Genomic DNA, 16,451 nt, shown 5'->3' with positions numbered 1-16,451 from the left:
CATTACTTGGGAGTAAGCTTGGTGAAGCAACCGTGCAATGCTTCGAATGGGTGAATCACAACCCTAGGAGGGTTTACTCAGAAGCAAGCCCCATTGCCAGCAACCAAGCTTACTCCCAGGTAAAGAATCGTGCCCAGGCTAGCTTAGATGTGTGTGTGTGCGTGTGGGTGATTTTCCGCCCTCCCCCACATGATGAACTCTGTGCACATGTGCCCACAGAAAGGGCTCTGAGTGCCACCTCTGGCACCTGTGCCATAGGTTCGCCACCACTGATCTAGAGGGAAAGTGTTCTTACCATACATCAAGGGAACCATTGACTGTATAGGAAAACTGATGAAGAAACATAACCTACAAACAATCTACAGACCCACGAAGAAAATTCAACAAATGCTACATTCAGCAAAGGATAAGAGGGGTCCTCTAGCTACTGCAGGAGTCTACCACATACCATGTAGCTGTGGACAAGTCTACATAGTAACCACCAAACGCAACGCTCAGACACGAATTAAAGAACACAAAAGGCACTGCAGACTATTTCAGCCAGAAAAATCAGCAATAGCAGAACACTTGATAAACCAACCTGGACACAGAATATTATTTGAGAACACAGAAATTCTGGACCACTCTGACAACCACTACGTCAGACTACACAGAAAAGCCATTGAAATTCACAAGCACATGGACAACTTCAACAGGAAGGAAGAAACCATGAAAATGAACAGAATTTGGCTGCCAGTGTTGAAAAACTCTAGAAAAGACAGTGACTAATCAGCTCCACACAAACACAGGACAACTATAGACAATATCAATCAAAGGAAACAAAGACCAGGATACTTCTATTCAAATGCATTCACCTATTGACCTTGCTATCTTCATTGTTACTCCCAGGCTTCAGACTTCTTTGTGACTCACATACCAGGCTACTCTATTCAGAGGGCCTCACCTTTTGACCTCACAGTATATATACTCCACTTGCTTTCCATTCCTACTACCAGATCCTCTGAAGACGCCAGCCACAGATGCAGGCGAAACATCAGGAGAGAATGCTGCTAGAACACGGCCACACAGCCTGGAAACCACCCAGCACCCCAGTGATTCCGGCCGTGAAAGCCTTCGACAATACAGAGAATCAGGTTTGTTTCTCCAGTCCTACAAACTCCTGACCCTGGGCCAGTCACAGCTCTTCAGAATTCTCTTTAGCCTCACCTACCTGACAAGGTGTGTGTTGTGGAGAGGGCGAGGGAGAGGAGTTGGGGGGAGGAGGAGGAGGAGGAGTTTGGATTTATATCCCTCCTTTCTCTCCTGCAGGAGACTCAAAGGGGCTGACAATCTCCTTGCCCTTCCCCCCTCACAACAAACACCCTGTGAGGTGGGTGGGGCTGAGAGAGCTCCGAGAAGCTGTGACTAGCCCAAGGTCACCCAGCTGGCGTGTGTGGGAGTGCACAGGCTAATCCGAATTCCCCAGAGAAGCCTCCACAGCTCAGGCGGCAGAGCGGGGAATCAAACCCGGTTCCTCCAGATTAGATACACGAGCTCTTAACCTCCTACGCCACTGAAGCTCCGAAGGAAGGACCCTGAAGGATACCTGTGGAGGAAACGGGGCTGGGGCAGGCAGCCCAGCTGGCCAGTGGTAGGTTTGAAGCAGGGCTTGGGGTGGGGGGGGAGAGAGGATGGCCCCTTTTAAAGCAGCCAAAGGGCTTGGGGGGGGGGCTCTCTGAGGATGGCAGTGCTGCCTAGTGGTGGCCCCTTGTGGGCACTGTGTACCAGCCGAAGGGCTGGCGCCTGGAGCAGGGCGGTGGAGCTCCTGACGGACACGCCCGCCGTCCTGCCTGGGCCAGAAGGGCCTCCTGCAGCCGCTGTCCTCGTTGGCCTGGAGCTGTTGGCCGGAAGGGGAGCCGCCGCTGCAAAGCAAGCCTTGCTGGACAAGCATGAAGCCAAAGCCTCGGATAGAAGCAATCCGAGGGGCGGGGGGTGGGCCCGGGGCGGGGGCGGGGGCGGGGGGGGGCTGCATTGCCAGGGGTGACTCTTCTCTGCAGGTATGTGCCCCCCCCCCCGAGCACATCTGCCTGTCCGAGTGTGTGTCTGTTGCTTCCAGACCCTGCAAGCAGCGCCCGCATGTCCGTCTTTCCACGCTGGCTCCCCCTCTGTCGAAACAGACCGGGACCCGACCCAGAGGGGCAACGCAGCCAAGGCCGCCTCCCGTAGCCGGAGAGGGAAGGGCGGGGGGGGGGGCTGTTGTTTTTTTAACCCCCAGCCGTTCATTGGCGGGCGGGGCGGGCTGGTCAGCTCCAGTAGCCCCTCTGGCTGCGGCTGGAGGAAGGGCGGCGCGCGTGCAGAGACTCGCCCTGAGAGGCGGCGGCGGCCCTCCGGCAGTCTCTCCTCGGGCGCCTCCCCGCAGGCGGGCTCTCCCCCCCCCCCCCACGCTCAGCCGCCCGGCTCCGCCCCGCCCCGGAGCGGCCGATCGAGGCGGCGCTGGGCGGCCGGGCGGGCGGGCGGAGGAGCGATGGTGGGCCGGCGATGTCCGCGGAACACGAGAAGGACCCCGCCGCGGCCCTCAAGAGACCCCGAGGTAGGCGCCCCCCCCGCCCGCCCCCCTGGGCAGCAGCCCCCGAGGAGGAGGAGGAGGAGGAGGGGGGGGGCGGCTCTCCGGGCCATCACGCGCAAGGCCGCTCTGTCCGGGGGAGGCCCGCGGGCCAGCTGGGGGAGGGGCTTTGGCCGCCCTGCGAGGGTTCGCCCCCACCCCTCCGAGCAGAGGGTCCTTCGGGAGGGGGGCTAGGCCTGGCTCCCCTGCCCAGCTTTGTGCAAGGGGGCGCCTCGGAGGGGAGCGGATTGTCCCCCCCCCCCGCAGATCCCTTCTTCACACGCCCCCCCCCCCCGGATTGGGCTGCACCGGATGGCCTCCTCCTCCTCCTCCTCTTTGCAGGTTGGAAGTCTTTTGCGAATTTAGCTGCTGGGATTACTTTTCCTAAGGGGGAGGGGGCGGCAAGAACACTTTTCTGGCTAGAAAAGAGCCCCCCCCCCCGCGCCCCTTTGGAGACAGCCTGACCGGGTCGCAGAAGGCCCAGGTTCGAAACCCGCCTCTGCCCTGGCGGGTGGCCCAGCGCCGCCATCATCCCCTCCCGCAGAGGGTGGGGGGGTCGTGCGGGCAAGACGGCGGAGGGGCGGCCCTTTCGGGTGCTGACTGCAGGGGAGAAGAGCGGGGATATCACTGTTCCCCCTCTCCCCCCCCCCGGCTGGAATTGCAAAAGGGGGGTGTCCTTTGGGGGCGGGTTGCTGCCCCTCTGGATTTCAGATTCCCTCAGGCCGCTACAGTCTTTATCTAGGAGCTAAGCTGCATGTTGCATATTTGTTGCAACACATTTACTGCATGTTGCATGTCTGTATCTCTTGAAATGAAGTATTGCCGACAGCATCTCACTTTCCCTTCAAAGGCCTGGGTTTCTACCAAAGGGCACACACAGATGCACAATCTGGGAATGACCCTCCAAACTCCCGTGGCTGAGCATAGATGCCCAGCCTCCCTCATAAGAACATAAGAACTAGCCTGCTGGATCAGACCAGAGTCCATCTAGTCCAGGGGTAGGGAACCTGTGGCTCTCCAGATGTTCAGGAACTACAATTCCCATCAGCCCCTGCCAGCATGGCCAATTGGCCATGCTGACAGAGGCTGATGGGAATTGTAGTTCCTGAACATCTGGAGAGCCACAGGTTCCCTACCCCTCTAGTCCAGCTCTCTGCTACTGGCAGTGGCCCACCAGGTGCCTTTGGGAGCTCAGATGCAGGAGGTGAAAGCAATGGCCTTCTGCTGCTGTTGCTCCCGAACACCTGATCTGCTAAGGCATTTGCAATCTGAGATCAAGGAGGATCAAGATTGGTAGCCACAGATTGACTTCTCCTCCATCAATCTGTCCAAGCCCTTTTCAAAGCTATCCAGGTTAGTGGCCATCACCACCTCCTGTGGCAGCATATTCCAAACACCAATCACACGTTGCGTGAAGAAGTGTTTCCTTTGATTAGTCCTAATTCTTCCCCCCCAGCATTTTCAATGAATGCCCCCTGGTTCTAGCATTGTGAGAAAGAGGGAAAAATTTCTCTCTGTCAACATTTTCTACCCCATGCATAATTTTATAGACTTCTATCCCCCCTCAGACGTCTCCTCTCCAAACTAAAGAGTCCCAAATGCTGCAGCCTCTCCTCATAAAGAAGATGCTCCAGTCTCTCAATCATCCTTGTTGCCCTTCTCTGCACTTTTTCTATCTCTTCGATATCCTTTTTGAGATGTGGCGACCAGAACTGAACACAGGACTCCCAAGTGCGGTCGCACCACTGCTTTGTATAAGTGTTAGGCCCTCCCTCCCTCTCTCACACACACACTCTGTCACTCATTCATTTGTTGCATTTTTACCCCACCAAATCCCCTGGAGGACTCAGGGTGGGCGGCTGGGGGTCACCCCTCCACATGGGGCCGTGTTCCTTTCCAGCCAGCCAGCCCAACAGTAGGGCAGGATTGGGAAGAAACGTGGCTGCATCAAACCCACCCAGGTGAGAACCCAGAACCCTTGTCGGAGGCTGAACTTGGGTCCCCTAAACTGTGTGCCTTAGGCCTGTTGCGAGGGATCTTGGGAGACACTCTGTGTTTGGGAGGAACGTGTGTGCGTAGGCAAAGAGAGATCCACACACATGCGCAGGTGTGTCCGGACACCACCTGCAGGGTCAGGGGCCGTGTGGAGATAAATGCAGCGCTCTGTGACTTACCATCTTGTAGGTGGCGAAGGTGGACTGGATGGGTTAGGAGGCTCTGCAGTGCAACTTGGAAGCCCGGACAAGAAGAAACGCAAGGCTGTGGCTCAGGTAAGCAGCTTCACGGTTGTTTGTGCCCCCCCCCCCCCCGGGCATAAAATGCAACTAGGGATGGATGTGGAGGAAAACGTGAGACTGCCCCTCGCGTCTGTTTGGCCGCCCCGCTTACCTTGCATGTGCCGTGAAGTCTCGACAAAGTTGTGCTGACTCCAGCAAGGGAGACGCAGAGGAGAGTGTGGATGAAGACGTAAAATCCACAGTAGGCAGTGAGGCCGCAGTAAGGCCAAAAGAGAGAGAGAGAGAAATGTGTGGATTATTTAATTTACGCCCTCCTTCTTTCCCCCACGGGGAGCAATGTGGTGAACGATACTGTCCTTTCCTCCTCTGTCGTATCCTTACAACAGTCCCCCTGTGAGGTAGGTCAGGCTGAAGCTGGTCCAAAGTCACCCAGTTGGCTTCTGTGGCAAAGTGGGGATTTGAACCGGGGTCTCCCGGAACGTAGCCTGATGCTTCAGCCTCTGCAGCAGGCTAGTCCTGAGGGTGAGCGGCCCAACCCCGGTTCTGTTTGCTCGGCCACCTTTCTCCGCTCCTGCCACAGGGGCTCCACGTGGAACTGAGGCTCCTCCTGCAGACTTGGTGCCACGGCCACTGGGGTGGGTCTTCTTGTGAGCGTGGACTGTGGCTTCCGCAGGGAATCTGGACCGCCTGCGGGGGAGGGGGGGGGCTTCTGTGCAGAACCGAGAGGCCTTTGCCCTTGAAAGCCACAGCAGGTGCACAAAGGGTTGGTGAGGCTGCCAATCTCCCCTTGTGCAAGCCCCGCCCCCACAGTAGCCAGTTTCCTGCAGCTGCCCCAATGCCTCATGGGAGGCCCAGCCACCCCAGCTTTGGGCACGTCACAAGCCGTCCATCCTTCCTTCCCTCCCTTTGCAGAGCCGCTGGCCTTTGCAGACGAGGCCGAGCTGAACTTCCCAAGCCGACCGTGTCGAGCTGAGTTGAAAGTAACACTAACTTGAGCTGTGTGGCTTTCCAGGGCTCCTGCTTCCCTCCACCCTCCGAATATGCTCCGCCGCCGAATCCCAGCTCCGACCACCTGGTAGCAGCCAACCCCTTTGACGATAACTACAACACGGTTTGCTACAAACCGCTGCCGCCGGCGGGAAACCCTTATTTCGCAAGCCCCGGTTACCCAGGCTTTGGGGGCTACAATTCCTTCAGGATGGCCCCGCACCTGCTTCCCAGGATGGCCTCGCAGTACGGCGCCTCCTACCCGCTCCGGAGCCAGCCCCACCCGTTTCCGCAGAGTCCGGTGGGGATGGTCTTCAGCCGGCCTCAGGCGATGAATTTCGGGCCCCACGAAAACGTGGGCTTTGGGAACCAGCCGCCCTTCAACACCAGCGTCAATCAAAACCTCCCCATGCCCGGTCAGCACTTCAGACCGAACCCCGGGGAAAACTTTGGCCACATGCCCTCCCAGACCATGACCCAGATGCCGCACCATGAGATGCCGCTGCCTTTTGGGCCCGGAAGTAACCCCAGTTTTAACAGCTCCCAGGTGGAGCCGAACCCTCCCTACGGCCCGCCGCCACACAACTACGGCACCAACAAACCTCTGCAGAGGCCTGTTGCAAACAAGCACGGCCCTACTCCCCCCCAGCACCCCCCGGAGGAGCCAGGGAGTGCAGGGAATGCGGACCTGAAGCCCGTCGCCCGGCACGCGCCCGCGGAGCCAGACGGCCTCCCTCCCAAGCCCCCTGACGCCCTGAACAGCAGCCAGGCCAACGGCACCCAGAACAAGCCCCTCCTGCCCCGCAGTGCGACCGAAGGGGGCAGCCCGGAGAAGGCCGGCCAGCTCCCTCTCCACTCCGGCCAGCACGGCCACCCGTCCTCCGACCCAGTCTACCCCTGCGGGATTTGCACACACGAGGTGAACGACGACCAGGATGCCATCTTGTGCGAGGCCTCGTGTCAGAAGTGGTTCCACCGGATCTGCACGGGCATGACGGAGTCGGCGTACGGCTTGCTCACGGCCGAAGCCTCCGCCGTCTGGGGCTGCGACACGTGCATGGCTGACAAGGACGTGCAGCTGATGCGCACCAGAGAGACGGGGGGGCCGCCTGTCCCGAGCGCTGAGGTGTGACGGCCGGATGTCCAGAGTGAGAGAAGGCATCCTTGGTGGGAGAGCGGTTGTTTGCCGACTCCCCTCCTGGTGGAGGGCGGCTGCTGTTGCTTTCTGGGCCCTGTTCTTTTCTTTTCCTACCTGTGTTTTCATCAGAAGAACTTCAAGGTAGTCAGTCCTTCAGGTGCCGCAGGACTCCTGTTTGTGCTCTTGCTTTTGAAGTGCTTGCTCTAAGATTACGACCGGGTGTTCATTGCCACACCCTACTTTTGTGCACACAGGCCGTGTTGCCAGAGGGGGTCTGCAAGCCCCCCCCCCCCGCCCCGGCTTCAGTGGAGCCCAAGGGGAGACTGTAGCTACTTTGGAGCAGAACCAGCAGCGAGTGTCTTCTTGGCATCAGTTGTGTCTTCTGTTGCGAAAGGTCCTTTTCGAAAAAACAAAAATGTTTCAGAGGATCTGAGACCACAAGAAAAAATCAAGCAATATTTATTTTAAAAAGATGACCAGGAATGTCCAGTGACTTGTGTGTCCTTGCTGAAACTGTCAACTGTCAAGTGATATTCACCATGAGTCGTGGTAGGGCTAGTCCAGAACTTGGGTATGTCTCCAGTGTCTGTTTCAGAACATCATATGAGTGGGCTATGAGGGACCCTCCAAATAAACGTGTCCGTTTTTAGTAAATCCTGAACCCTGTGCACTAGCGCTTTGTAGGGAGGGTTTTAGCTGCTCGTTCCCAGATAGAAACCCCAGAGCCCTAAAGTATTTTTCTTCTCCCCCCACCCCCCTCGATCCCAGAGGTTGCGTTTCCCCGATTTCCCTCCTTATGCCTTGCCTGTCCCCTGGGCCAGTCTTCTTCAGAGTCACTGGAAGGAAGCAGCCCCCAAAGTCTGGCCTTACTGGCCGAAGGTTTCAGATGGATCTGAGAGAGTTGCCCACTGACCGTGGCCTCCTTTCACACGCTGCTTGGAAATATACTAATTTGGAGGTCAGTTTCCTGCCGATCCAGGGCCCACGGGCAGATTTGGCCTGGGTTCTCTCTCTCCCCCCCCTTTCTCCTGGCTTTCATGCATTTAGCCCTTCAAGCCCCCCCCCCCCCCCCCCCCGGCAGAGCTTGGCATGGTCCCCTGTGGCCGGTGGTCTCCTCCACTTGGGCATCTCCCTCAGCTCTGCTTCTGGATCTGAGCAAGAGAGGAAGAAGAAGGTGTGTGTGTGTGGGGGGGGGCTGGGGGGGGGCTTCTAGAAGTCTGGAAATGTGGTCCTTGCAGGCGTTTAAAGACAACGGCAGGCAGAGGCTGGCCCTGGGGGCGGGGGAGGGCCGGGGGCGGGCCGGGGGCGGCCGTGTGGCCAGAGGGGAGCCCCACGTCGCCCCCCTCCTCCCCCTCCTCCTGGGGTCGTCTCTGGGGGATCCCACGGGGAGGACCTGGCCTGACTCTCCAATTCTTTAAAACAATCTCCTTGCCCCCCCTTGACGACGTGCCTGGAGCGGGGCCCGCTTGCCGGGAGGGAGGGAGGGAGGGAGGGGGGCGCCCTGTGCCCGAGGAGGGGGCCTGCCCCGGGGGTGGGGGGTGGGGGGGGCGTCCTGTCCCGCCTTGGGGGCGGGGGGGCCCCCACCCCCCCCCCCCCGGGGGGGGGGGGGAGGGGATTCGCTCCGCAGCGGGAGAGAGGGAGGGAGGGAGGCGGAGAGCGGACTACAACTCCCGGCATGCCTCGCTGCGGGCGGGCGCGGCTGGCCGGAAGCGACGGCGGCGTCGCTTAGCGACGGGGCGCCATGCCGGTGTGGCTGCGCGACTTCAGCTGGCGGCAGACGGCCTCGCGGGTGTTCCTGGCCGTGCCCGCGGAGGGCGAGCGGCGGCGCCTCCTCCCCGGCCGCCCGGACGTCTTCTGCGCCGAGCGCTACCTGAAGGTGGGGGCCGGGGGCGGGAGGGGCGTGCTGGCAGGGGCTGATGGGAATTGTAGTCCACGGACCTCCGCAGGGCCGCAGGGTGTGCCGTGGAGGCGCCCTCCGAAGCGGTCGGGCTGTGTGTGTGTTTGTCCGGGGGGGGGGAGGGTCCAGCCATGATTCCGGGAGAACTCCCGCCCCCAGCGGGAGGGAGGCTGGCAGCCCTCTCTGGCCCGCCGCTTCCGCTGCCCGGCACTGGGATCCCTCCTCTGGCTGCCAGGTGAGCGCGCCGCCCTTCCTCTTCGAGGCCTTCCTCTGGGCCCCCATCGACGAGGCTCGCAGCAGCGCCCGCCTGCAGGATGGCTCCGTGCTCTTCACCCTGCAGAAGAGAGAAGCGGCCGCCTGGGAGGCCCTCCTGGCCGAAGGGGGTGAGTAGCCCTGGGGGCGGGCGGGGGGCGGCAGCAGCACCCTTCCTCCTAAGGCCTGGGTGGGGGGGCAGGCCTTTCCTGGCCAATATCCCCCCGGGCTGAGTGGCACCTCAGTCAGCCTTGGGTTGAACTGTTGGGGTGCCAACCCTACAACAGAGCCCCGTGCCGAGCTGCCAGGTGTGCTATTGAGATTTGCCACATAGCCCCTCGGAGGCTTGAGTGCAGGTGGGGGGATGTCAGTCTCAGGCTCATTCCGCACATGCACTTTCCAACTGCTTTCACTGCTCTTTGAAGCTGTGCGGAATGGCAAAATCCACTTGCAAACAGTTGTGAAAGTGGTTTGAAAACGCATTATTTTGCGTGTGCGGAAGGGGCCTCTGTTGGCACGGCCCGTGTTTTATGTGGGATCATGTGGCAATGTGGCGTTTTGGTGTATCTCTGAAAGCTGGTGAAGAGCTGCCCCTCCAGACACGTGGCTGTACACAGCCTATGAGGTGAGCACTGCTATTGTCCTGTTGCTCTCCATGGTCGGACTGTGGCTGCTCCGTCACTGCCCAGATGCTAGACTGAGGGTGACATGGTTTTCTTAAGTTGACAAGGAAGAGATGCAGCGAATTCGAGAGGAGGCGGTGCGCAAAGCCCACGAGAAGGCAAAAGAAGAAACGGAGGCCAAAGCTGTTCGGAAGCGGGAACGTTCCAAGTGCGCTCTGGAGGCCACGATGAAGGTAAATCAAGAGCCAGCTGGCTTATTATTTGGAACAGAAATGAGCAGCGGCTCGTAAACAGCACAGCAGTTGGCACCGTGGGCTCAAGCTGGCTGATGCCATTTGGGCCTGGCTGTGGCTGCCCGTAGAAACGCCCCTGGCCGTTCGAGTCAGGAGGAGAGGAAAGGATGAAGAGCTACGAGGGCTGCACAGTGGACAGCGAAAGGGAGGCAAACAAGCTGGGCTGAGTTTGTGTCTAGAAGCCAAGAGCCCAGTTTATGAGGCTCTGCCCAGCAGCTGGCATGTGCCTGCACCTTTTGGCACTCTCAGGCATGCGCCACCCAGTCCAGGCTGGAAGACCTCAGTCAGGGCAAGGCTGCTTTGCCGGAGTCTCTGGCCTCCAGTGGGCTCAGAAGGACTGTAAGAGATGGAAGTCAGAGATGGCTTGCCAGGGACTTCGGTCATCTTGGAGCAGGCTTTGATGTGTCTGGAATTTAAAACAGCTAGAAGAAGAGGAAAGGAAACGAGTAGAACTGCTGAAAGAAGCCGAGCGGAACAGAGCCACGGAAGACATTGAGAAGTGGAAGAAGCAAAATCAGCTGCCAGGAAGGGACACCTTGCTTCCCGCTGAGAAAAAGCAAGAGAGAAGTGAGACCAGGCCTTTGAGCGGAGGAACAGCCAAGACGCCCAGCAGACTCAGGACAGGTGATGTGAGAGAATGTTCTCTGGGGACCAAAAGCAAACTCTTGGGTATGCTGGGGGTGGGGTGGGATTTCCAGGCTCGCTCTTGCCATTCTCCAGCCACTACTTTTATTATTTCATTCTGGTTCTAGCTGTTCTTTTTGCACCGTGATTTGCTTCCCTGCTGTGTCCCCTCCTGAGATATCTGGTGGGGAGTATGTGTGTTTGCGTGGGGGGCACCTGGGCTGTGCCTGCCCACCTTCACTGAGCTCAGATTTTGGTCCTAGCTCAGGTCCGATCCTCGTCAGAAGGCAGAAAACAAATCCACACGGGATCCTTTTTCACATAAATACCAGTATTGAGCAAACTGAACTTTGTTCTTGGCCGTGCAGGCAAGATCCACGTGGTGAATGTTTATGTGTTTATTTTTTAAAGAGAACCAAACCTTGAGTGGTTTGCCTCCTTCATGGAATTTTATGTGTGCTCATAACTAAAGGTGCTAAGAGAACAAGAGATAACATTCCCTGTGTAATATTTTGACAAACCTCTTTGGTTGCATGGCTGGCATGCTTTGGAGACTGTATTCCTTCAGTTGGATGTATTCCTTCATGCTGGATGCAGCAGTACTACTGAATCCCAGATGATTATCCCTAAAACAGCATAATCTTAGAAGTTTACTTAGCAGTAAATAAACTACTTCTAAATAAAGCTACAGGAGTGTCTGCTGTTGTCTGTAACCTGTTTCCTTATTTCTGTATGTACTTCCAAAGAGATACCCATGAAGAAGGCAGTATTTTTGCCTCTGTGCTGAGAGTCTTCTTTTCTTCCTCCTGAAGGGATCCTTCTGCTGTGCATGAAAAACAAAGTGTTTTATGTGTGTTGTTAATTGTTGCAGCTGGAAGTTCTGGAAATATGTTTGATGAGAAGGTAAAGGAGAAATCCATTCCTGCTCCCCGGTGCTCTGGCAACATACAACTCCATTTCACGCCTCGTGTCTTCCCCACGGCTCTCAGAGAATCCAGAGTTGAAGAAGAGGAGGAGGTACAGAAAAATGACCACTTTGCTTTAAATTAATGTCTTGTGAAATGCAAAGGGATTTGTATTGTCTTGTTGGTATTTGCTGCCATTTCTCCTTGAAAGTCCGGATACGCACCCTTGCATGGGAATGATACAGCTGAGGAGTGTTCAGTGTCCACTGAAAGAAACAAACTAGCTCTTGTATTATTGAAGGCTTTCACGGCTGGAATCACTAGGGTGTTGTGGGTTTTCTGGGTTGTATGGCCAGATTCCAGTAGCATTTTCTCCTGACGTTTCGCCTGCATCCGTGGCTGGCATCTCCAGAGGATCTAGCTCTTTTAAAAAGGACACGAAACCGTGTGGCTGTGGAGTTGTGATGTTGGGCATGCAGGACAACATAGGAACTGGGCAGTAGGAGCCAGTTAACACTTCTTCAACTGCCTTCTGCTTGATACTGACAACAGTAACAGGCATTCCAGGTAGAGAGAAATTACATTTTCCTGGCACAGTGAATGTTGGGAACATGGAATCATGCAGATTCTGTCTGGCGGGAAGATGTCAGCCAATGTGAGACAGCTGTAGGCTGATTGTTTGCATGCTATGCTTCACTCCCCCCCCCCTTTTTTTTGGAAGCGTGTGATCTGCGCAGAGAAGAGGTTTCTGCCCTCCACGACTATGGTGTCTGGTCACAGATCAGAGCAATTGTAAAGCGTGTGCCAGGAACCTGCTGCTTCGTCCAAGATCCTGATTATTTATTGCAACATTGAGACACGAACAAGCCCTAACTGCTGTTCTTGGCATGCCTGCTCAATCTGAATGAGGTCCCCGTTGGAAGGCCTGACAGAACGGCCCCCTCTCTCTTTGCCCCCTCCCAGTGGCTGCAGAAGCAAGCGGAGGCACGCAGGGCAATCAACGCAGACCTTGCTGAGCTGGAGGATTTCTCGGAAGAGGAGAAGAATCCAGACTGGCTGAAGGAAAAGGGCAAGTGAGTCTTTGAGGAAAGAGGCAGGAAATCTTTCACCCACAGAAAAAGGCCTTGCTTGGACGTGGGCCCCATTCTGGGGGCAGGATGTTCATCCATCTGCTCCCAGGCAGCCATGTATGCCTCTTCTGAGGCATGTCATCCAAATGAATCGTCAGCTGTGGCCTTGGGTTACTCAGTAACACAACTATCCTGTGTAATTGCGTTTTTATGTTTTTAGTAAAATGTTTGCAACAGGCAATTACCTTGCTGCTGTGAATGCCTATAATCTGGCGATTCGTATCAACAATCAGATTCCAGCCCTGTATTTGAATCGGGCCGCGTGCCACTTGAGGCTGAGAAATCTGCACAAGGCCATTGAAGATTCCTCCAAGGTATGCCTCAGCAGTGTTTGGGTTTGCAGCTGACTTGTCCATTGTTTTCCTTTGCCACACAGATGGCTGCACAAACATTACGTCACAGAAGACAATGTGATTTCTGATTAACACTAATGATTGTTTTCTCAAACTAAGGGGTGTGCCCCCCATTTTTTGAGCATTCAGCATCTCCCAGATCCACCAAAGCCCACTCAAATCTATATTTTGGAAAGCTCTGTTGAAAAATGACAGTCAAGTGCAGGGGTAGGGAACCTTTAACACTCAAAGAGCCATTTGGACCCGTTTTCCACGGAAAAGAAAACACTTGGAGCCGCAAATAATTTTTGACATTTAAAATAAAGATAACCCTGTATATATTGGGGTTTTTTTACCTTTTACTCCACTCATTCTGAGAAGCGCATGGATGTGCCCGCCCTGCTGCCTGCAGGGCGGGCAAGGATGGGGCCAGTGGCTTGGCCTTGCCGGCCGCCGGGAAAGCGCCCGCCCCGCTCGAACGGGGTGGGCGAGAGGGGAAGCCCACAGCACTGCCCTGCCAGCCATGGGCAATTGGTACACCCACCCTGCTGCCTGCAGGGCGGGCAAGGATGAAGCCGGCAGCTCGGCTCGTGGAGCCGCAGTGCAAGGGCAGAAGAGCCGCATGCGGCTCTCGAGCCGCAGGTTCCCTACCCCTGGTCAAGTGCCATGTTCTGTCTTCTAGTTTGCCTGGAACCGTATCCTTAGGCTGTGGACACATCATCATGCACGCTGTTAACATATTTAGGGACAACGTTTGCATTGGGATCACAAGCACAGGGCCCCACCTCCCACCCAACCCATCGAGCAGGTGTAGGCGGGACAAACTGCCAACTGTGATTTTGCCCCTTTAAGCAAAATCTTTCTGTGTCCTGCTTCATTTTTCTGCCCACCTCAGAATTCTTGTTTTTGTTTTGAAACGTGGCAATGCATTTCTGGGAGGGCAGAGGCTGTTGCTGGAATTGAGTGAATATTTGCAAGCAGAAAATGAATGCAGCTTCTCCCAGCTGCTGCATCTGGTGGTGTGAGAGGGGGCCATTTGTGGGGTCTGTGTGGAAGGAGCTGCGCAGCTGGGGAAAACATTCCTGGTGGAGAGGAAAAAAGGGAAACCGATGGGTGGGTGGGCGGGAGATCCCCCCCCCCCCCCCCCCGGCCTTCCCTCTTTCCTTGAGCGTTTGACACACTGGAAGTCCAAGTGGTCCGTGCCCTCTGTGAAGGGGAAGGTGGACGTGCAGCAGAATGCTGCCTGCAGCATCTTGTATATTTCCTTCTTCAAGGCCCTGGATTTATTGACTCCGCCTGTTCAAGACAATGCTAATGCCAGAGTGAAAGCTCACCTCAGGCGAGGGACAGCGTTCTGTGAGCTTGAATTGTACACTGAAGGTAAGGAGAAAAGATACTGGAAAGGCTCATTGGTTCCCTGTGGTGTTTGGAGATGTGAGGTTTCGCTAGCCGATACTTGTCCCTTGGTTTGTTCTGGTATTTTTTCAAGTATTTTCCCCCAAAGGGAGATTCTCTCCTCAGCAGCAACATGGCCGAGGGACTAATATGTACTCTTCTTTTCACCATTGGCTATTTTGCCTATATGTTTGTGATATGTCCTCCTGGAGACACACTACCCAGTGCAGATTTCTTTCCTTTCTGATGTATGACAGGTGGAGTAATTCCAGATGGAGGTGATTTTATTTTGTCTTTTAAAAGCTTCTGGCAGTGGGAGGGTGGACGGTGTATTCACCGTGTGTGTGTGTGTGTGTGAGAGAGAGGGGGGGGTTCATCTCATTGCATCTAGGAAAGAGACTCAACTGTCACTGCTGTTTGCATATCATCATTTTTAACCCTCGCAATTTTGCAAACTGCTAGTTTGAGGAGCTGCTTTTGTTTCAGCCTGAAGAGCAACAAGCTTGTCTTGTGTTCTGTGGAGAGTCTGTGCCTGTAAACACTGTCCTTCACAGTAGGTAGAACTTGTGTGTCTGCCTTTGAGGAGTTATTGGTGTGGATGGGGTGAGAAAGATACAGACAGAGCAGGAGAGCTCTGAGAACGTTGCTTCTGGACTGCTTTGCTCGTTTGCCCACTACTGAGAAGAGAGCAAGTCTGTATTGGGAAGAGAGTTGGTTTATTGTTGCTTTTTGCATTTCAAACAAGTTGTTCCTGCCACGCAGGCTTAAAATCTCCATGCTGGATTAATAATAGGCCTGCAAGATTACGTTGCTGCGCTCAAGATTGAGCCAACCGACAAAAGTATCGCAGAGGATGCTGAGAAGATTCGACGCATAATCCAAGAAACAGAAGGAGTCTGACAGAACCCCCTGGTTTTGGGGAGTAGTTGTCAGCGGGAGGCTTTGTGAGGTAGCCCGGATGCTGTCAACGGAGAGAAATCTCCCCTTCTTCTCGGAGAATATCTTGGTAGAGCACTACTGGGATAAAAGGTCAGGTTTTCTCCTCTCCTCCGTTTGAGTAGTAAGTGCAAGTTACAACGTTTGAGGTTCCTATTTTGTAAAAGTGTTTCTCTGTAAGAAATGTTTCTTTAAATAACATTGAAAAGTATTTTTTTTTCTAATTTAATATCTTGCTCAATAAACAAAGCAAAAAGAAACCTAACTGTTTTAAGGCTGTGTTTGTTTAAAAACCGCCCCTGCTATTGATAACCTATTGTGTTGCTGTGACATCAGAATTCCTGGGGTGCTGAAGTTACCAGGAGCCGACATGCTTTTGAACATAGGGGATAGCATTTAAATACAGTGCAAGTGTTGCTCATTTCTGAGAATCGGGTTCTGGGTTTTGAGCGATGAGGCCCTCGTAGCCCGGTTCTCGGTGGACCCTGTTGGATGGAAGGCCTCCTCGTGGTCGCCCTCGGGCAGATCCTGGAGTCCGCCTCACTCAGAGGGGGGCGTGGGGGTGCGCGTGGGCGCAGCGCCCCCCCTTCCGAGCCTGACCCCCGTGCCGCCGCCGCCGCCGGTGAGGCTGGGGATGTCGGCGTGGTCGCAGACGCGGCTCTTGTCCAGGCCGGTGTTGATGCCGTGGCTGTGCTGGTTCTTGCCGCAGGCGAAGAGGAGGTCGGTGAGGGCGTTGTCGCGGGGGAAGTAGCGGCAGGGGGCCATGTGCGCGGTGGGGGCCAGGGCCCCGTAGTCGCCGGAGGTGGTCTTGTGCAGCAGCCGGCGGGGCTCCGGGAGGCCGGTGCGGGCGCGGAGGAGGGCCGCCTCCAGCATGCACGAGAAGACCGGGTTGCCCGGGCTGGCGCACGGCGGGGACCGCCAGTGATGATGATGCTGCTGCTGCTGCTGCTGCTGGGGCGAGGCCGCCGCTGGCTCCTGGGCGCCGCCGGACCGGGCCGCCTCCTCCTCCTGCTGCTGCTGCTGCTCGGGGACCATGACGGGCGCCGCCGCTTCTGGCCGGGAGGAGGCGAGCGAGAGGTGGGCGGATGCTGCGCGCCTCCCTCCGCAGGCCGGTTGCCAGG

The 16,451-nt window shown here is 56.2% G+C and overlaps 2 protein-coding genes across 3 annotated transcripts; both read left to right on the top strand.

Moving 5' to 3' along the window:
• The first annotated feature begins 2,392 nt into the window (after positions 1–2,392).
• PYGO1 (pygopus family PHD finger 1) lies at positions 2,393–7,604 on the top strand. The gene is made up of 3 exons (XM_048481872.1): positions 2,393–2,569; positions 4,766–4,851; positions 5,831–7,604. Exons 1-3 carry the CDS (start codon positions 2,518–2,520, stop codon positions 6,935–6,937), a joined length of 1,245 nt encoding a protein of 414 aa, XP_048337829.1. The 5' UTR covers positions 2,393–2,517; the 3' UTR covers positions 6,938–7,604.
• Positions 7,605–8,675: 1,071 nt separating this feature from the next.
• On the top strand, positions 8,676–15,595 carry DNAAF4 (dynein axonemal assembly factor 4). Of its 2 annotated transcripts, XM_048481871.1 has the most exons (9): positions 8,676–8,819; positions 9,076–9,223; positions 9,815–9,948; positions 10,431–10,632; positions 11,504–11,649; positions 12,501–12,610; positions 12,828–12,981; positions 14,274–14,379; positions 15,188–15,595. In XM_048481871.1, exons 1-9 carry the CDS (start codon positions 8,685–8,687, stop codon positions 15,292–15,294), a joined length of 1,242 nt encoding a protein of 413 aa, XP_048337828.1. In that variant the 5' UTR covers positions 8,676–8,684; the 3' UTR covers positions 15,295–15,595. The 2 variants fall into 2 exon arrangements, with proteins under 2 accessions (XP_048337828.1, XP_048337827.1); XM_048481870.1 differs by lacking the exon at positions 8,676–8,819 and having other exon boundaries at positions 8,826–9,223.
• Positions 15,596–16,451: the final 856 nt, after the last annotated feature.

The sequence above is a fragment of the Sphaerodactylus townsendi genome, linkage group LG17 (genome assembly GCF_021028975.2).
Source record: "Sphaerodactylus townsendi isolate TG3544 linkage group LG17, MPM_Stown_v2.3, whole genome shotgun sequence".
Classification (NCBI taxonomy): domain Eukaryota; kingdom Metazoa; phylum Chordata; class Lepidosauria; order Squamata; family Sphaerodactylidae; genus Sphaerodactylus; species Sphaerodactylus townsendi.
The sequence above is the reverse complement of the archived record's forward strand: the minus strand, read 5'-3'. Positions and strand labels throughout refer to the sequence as shown.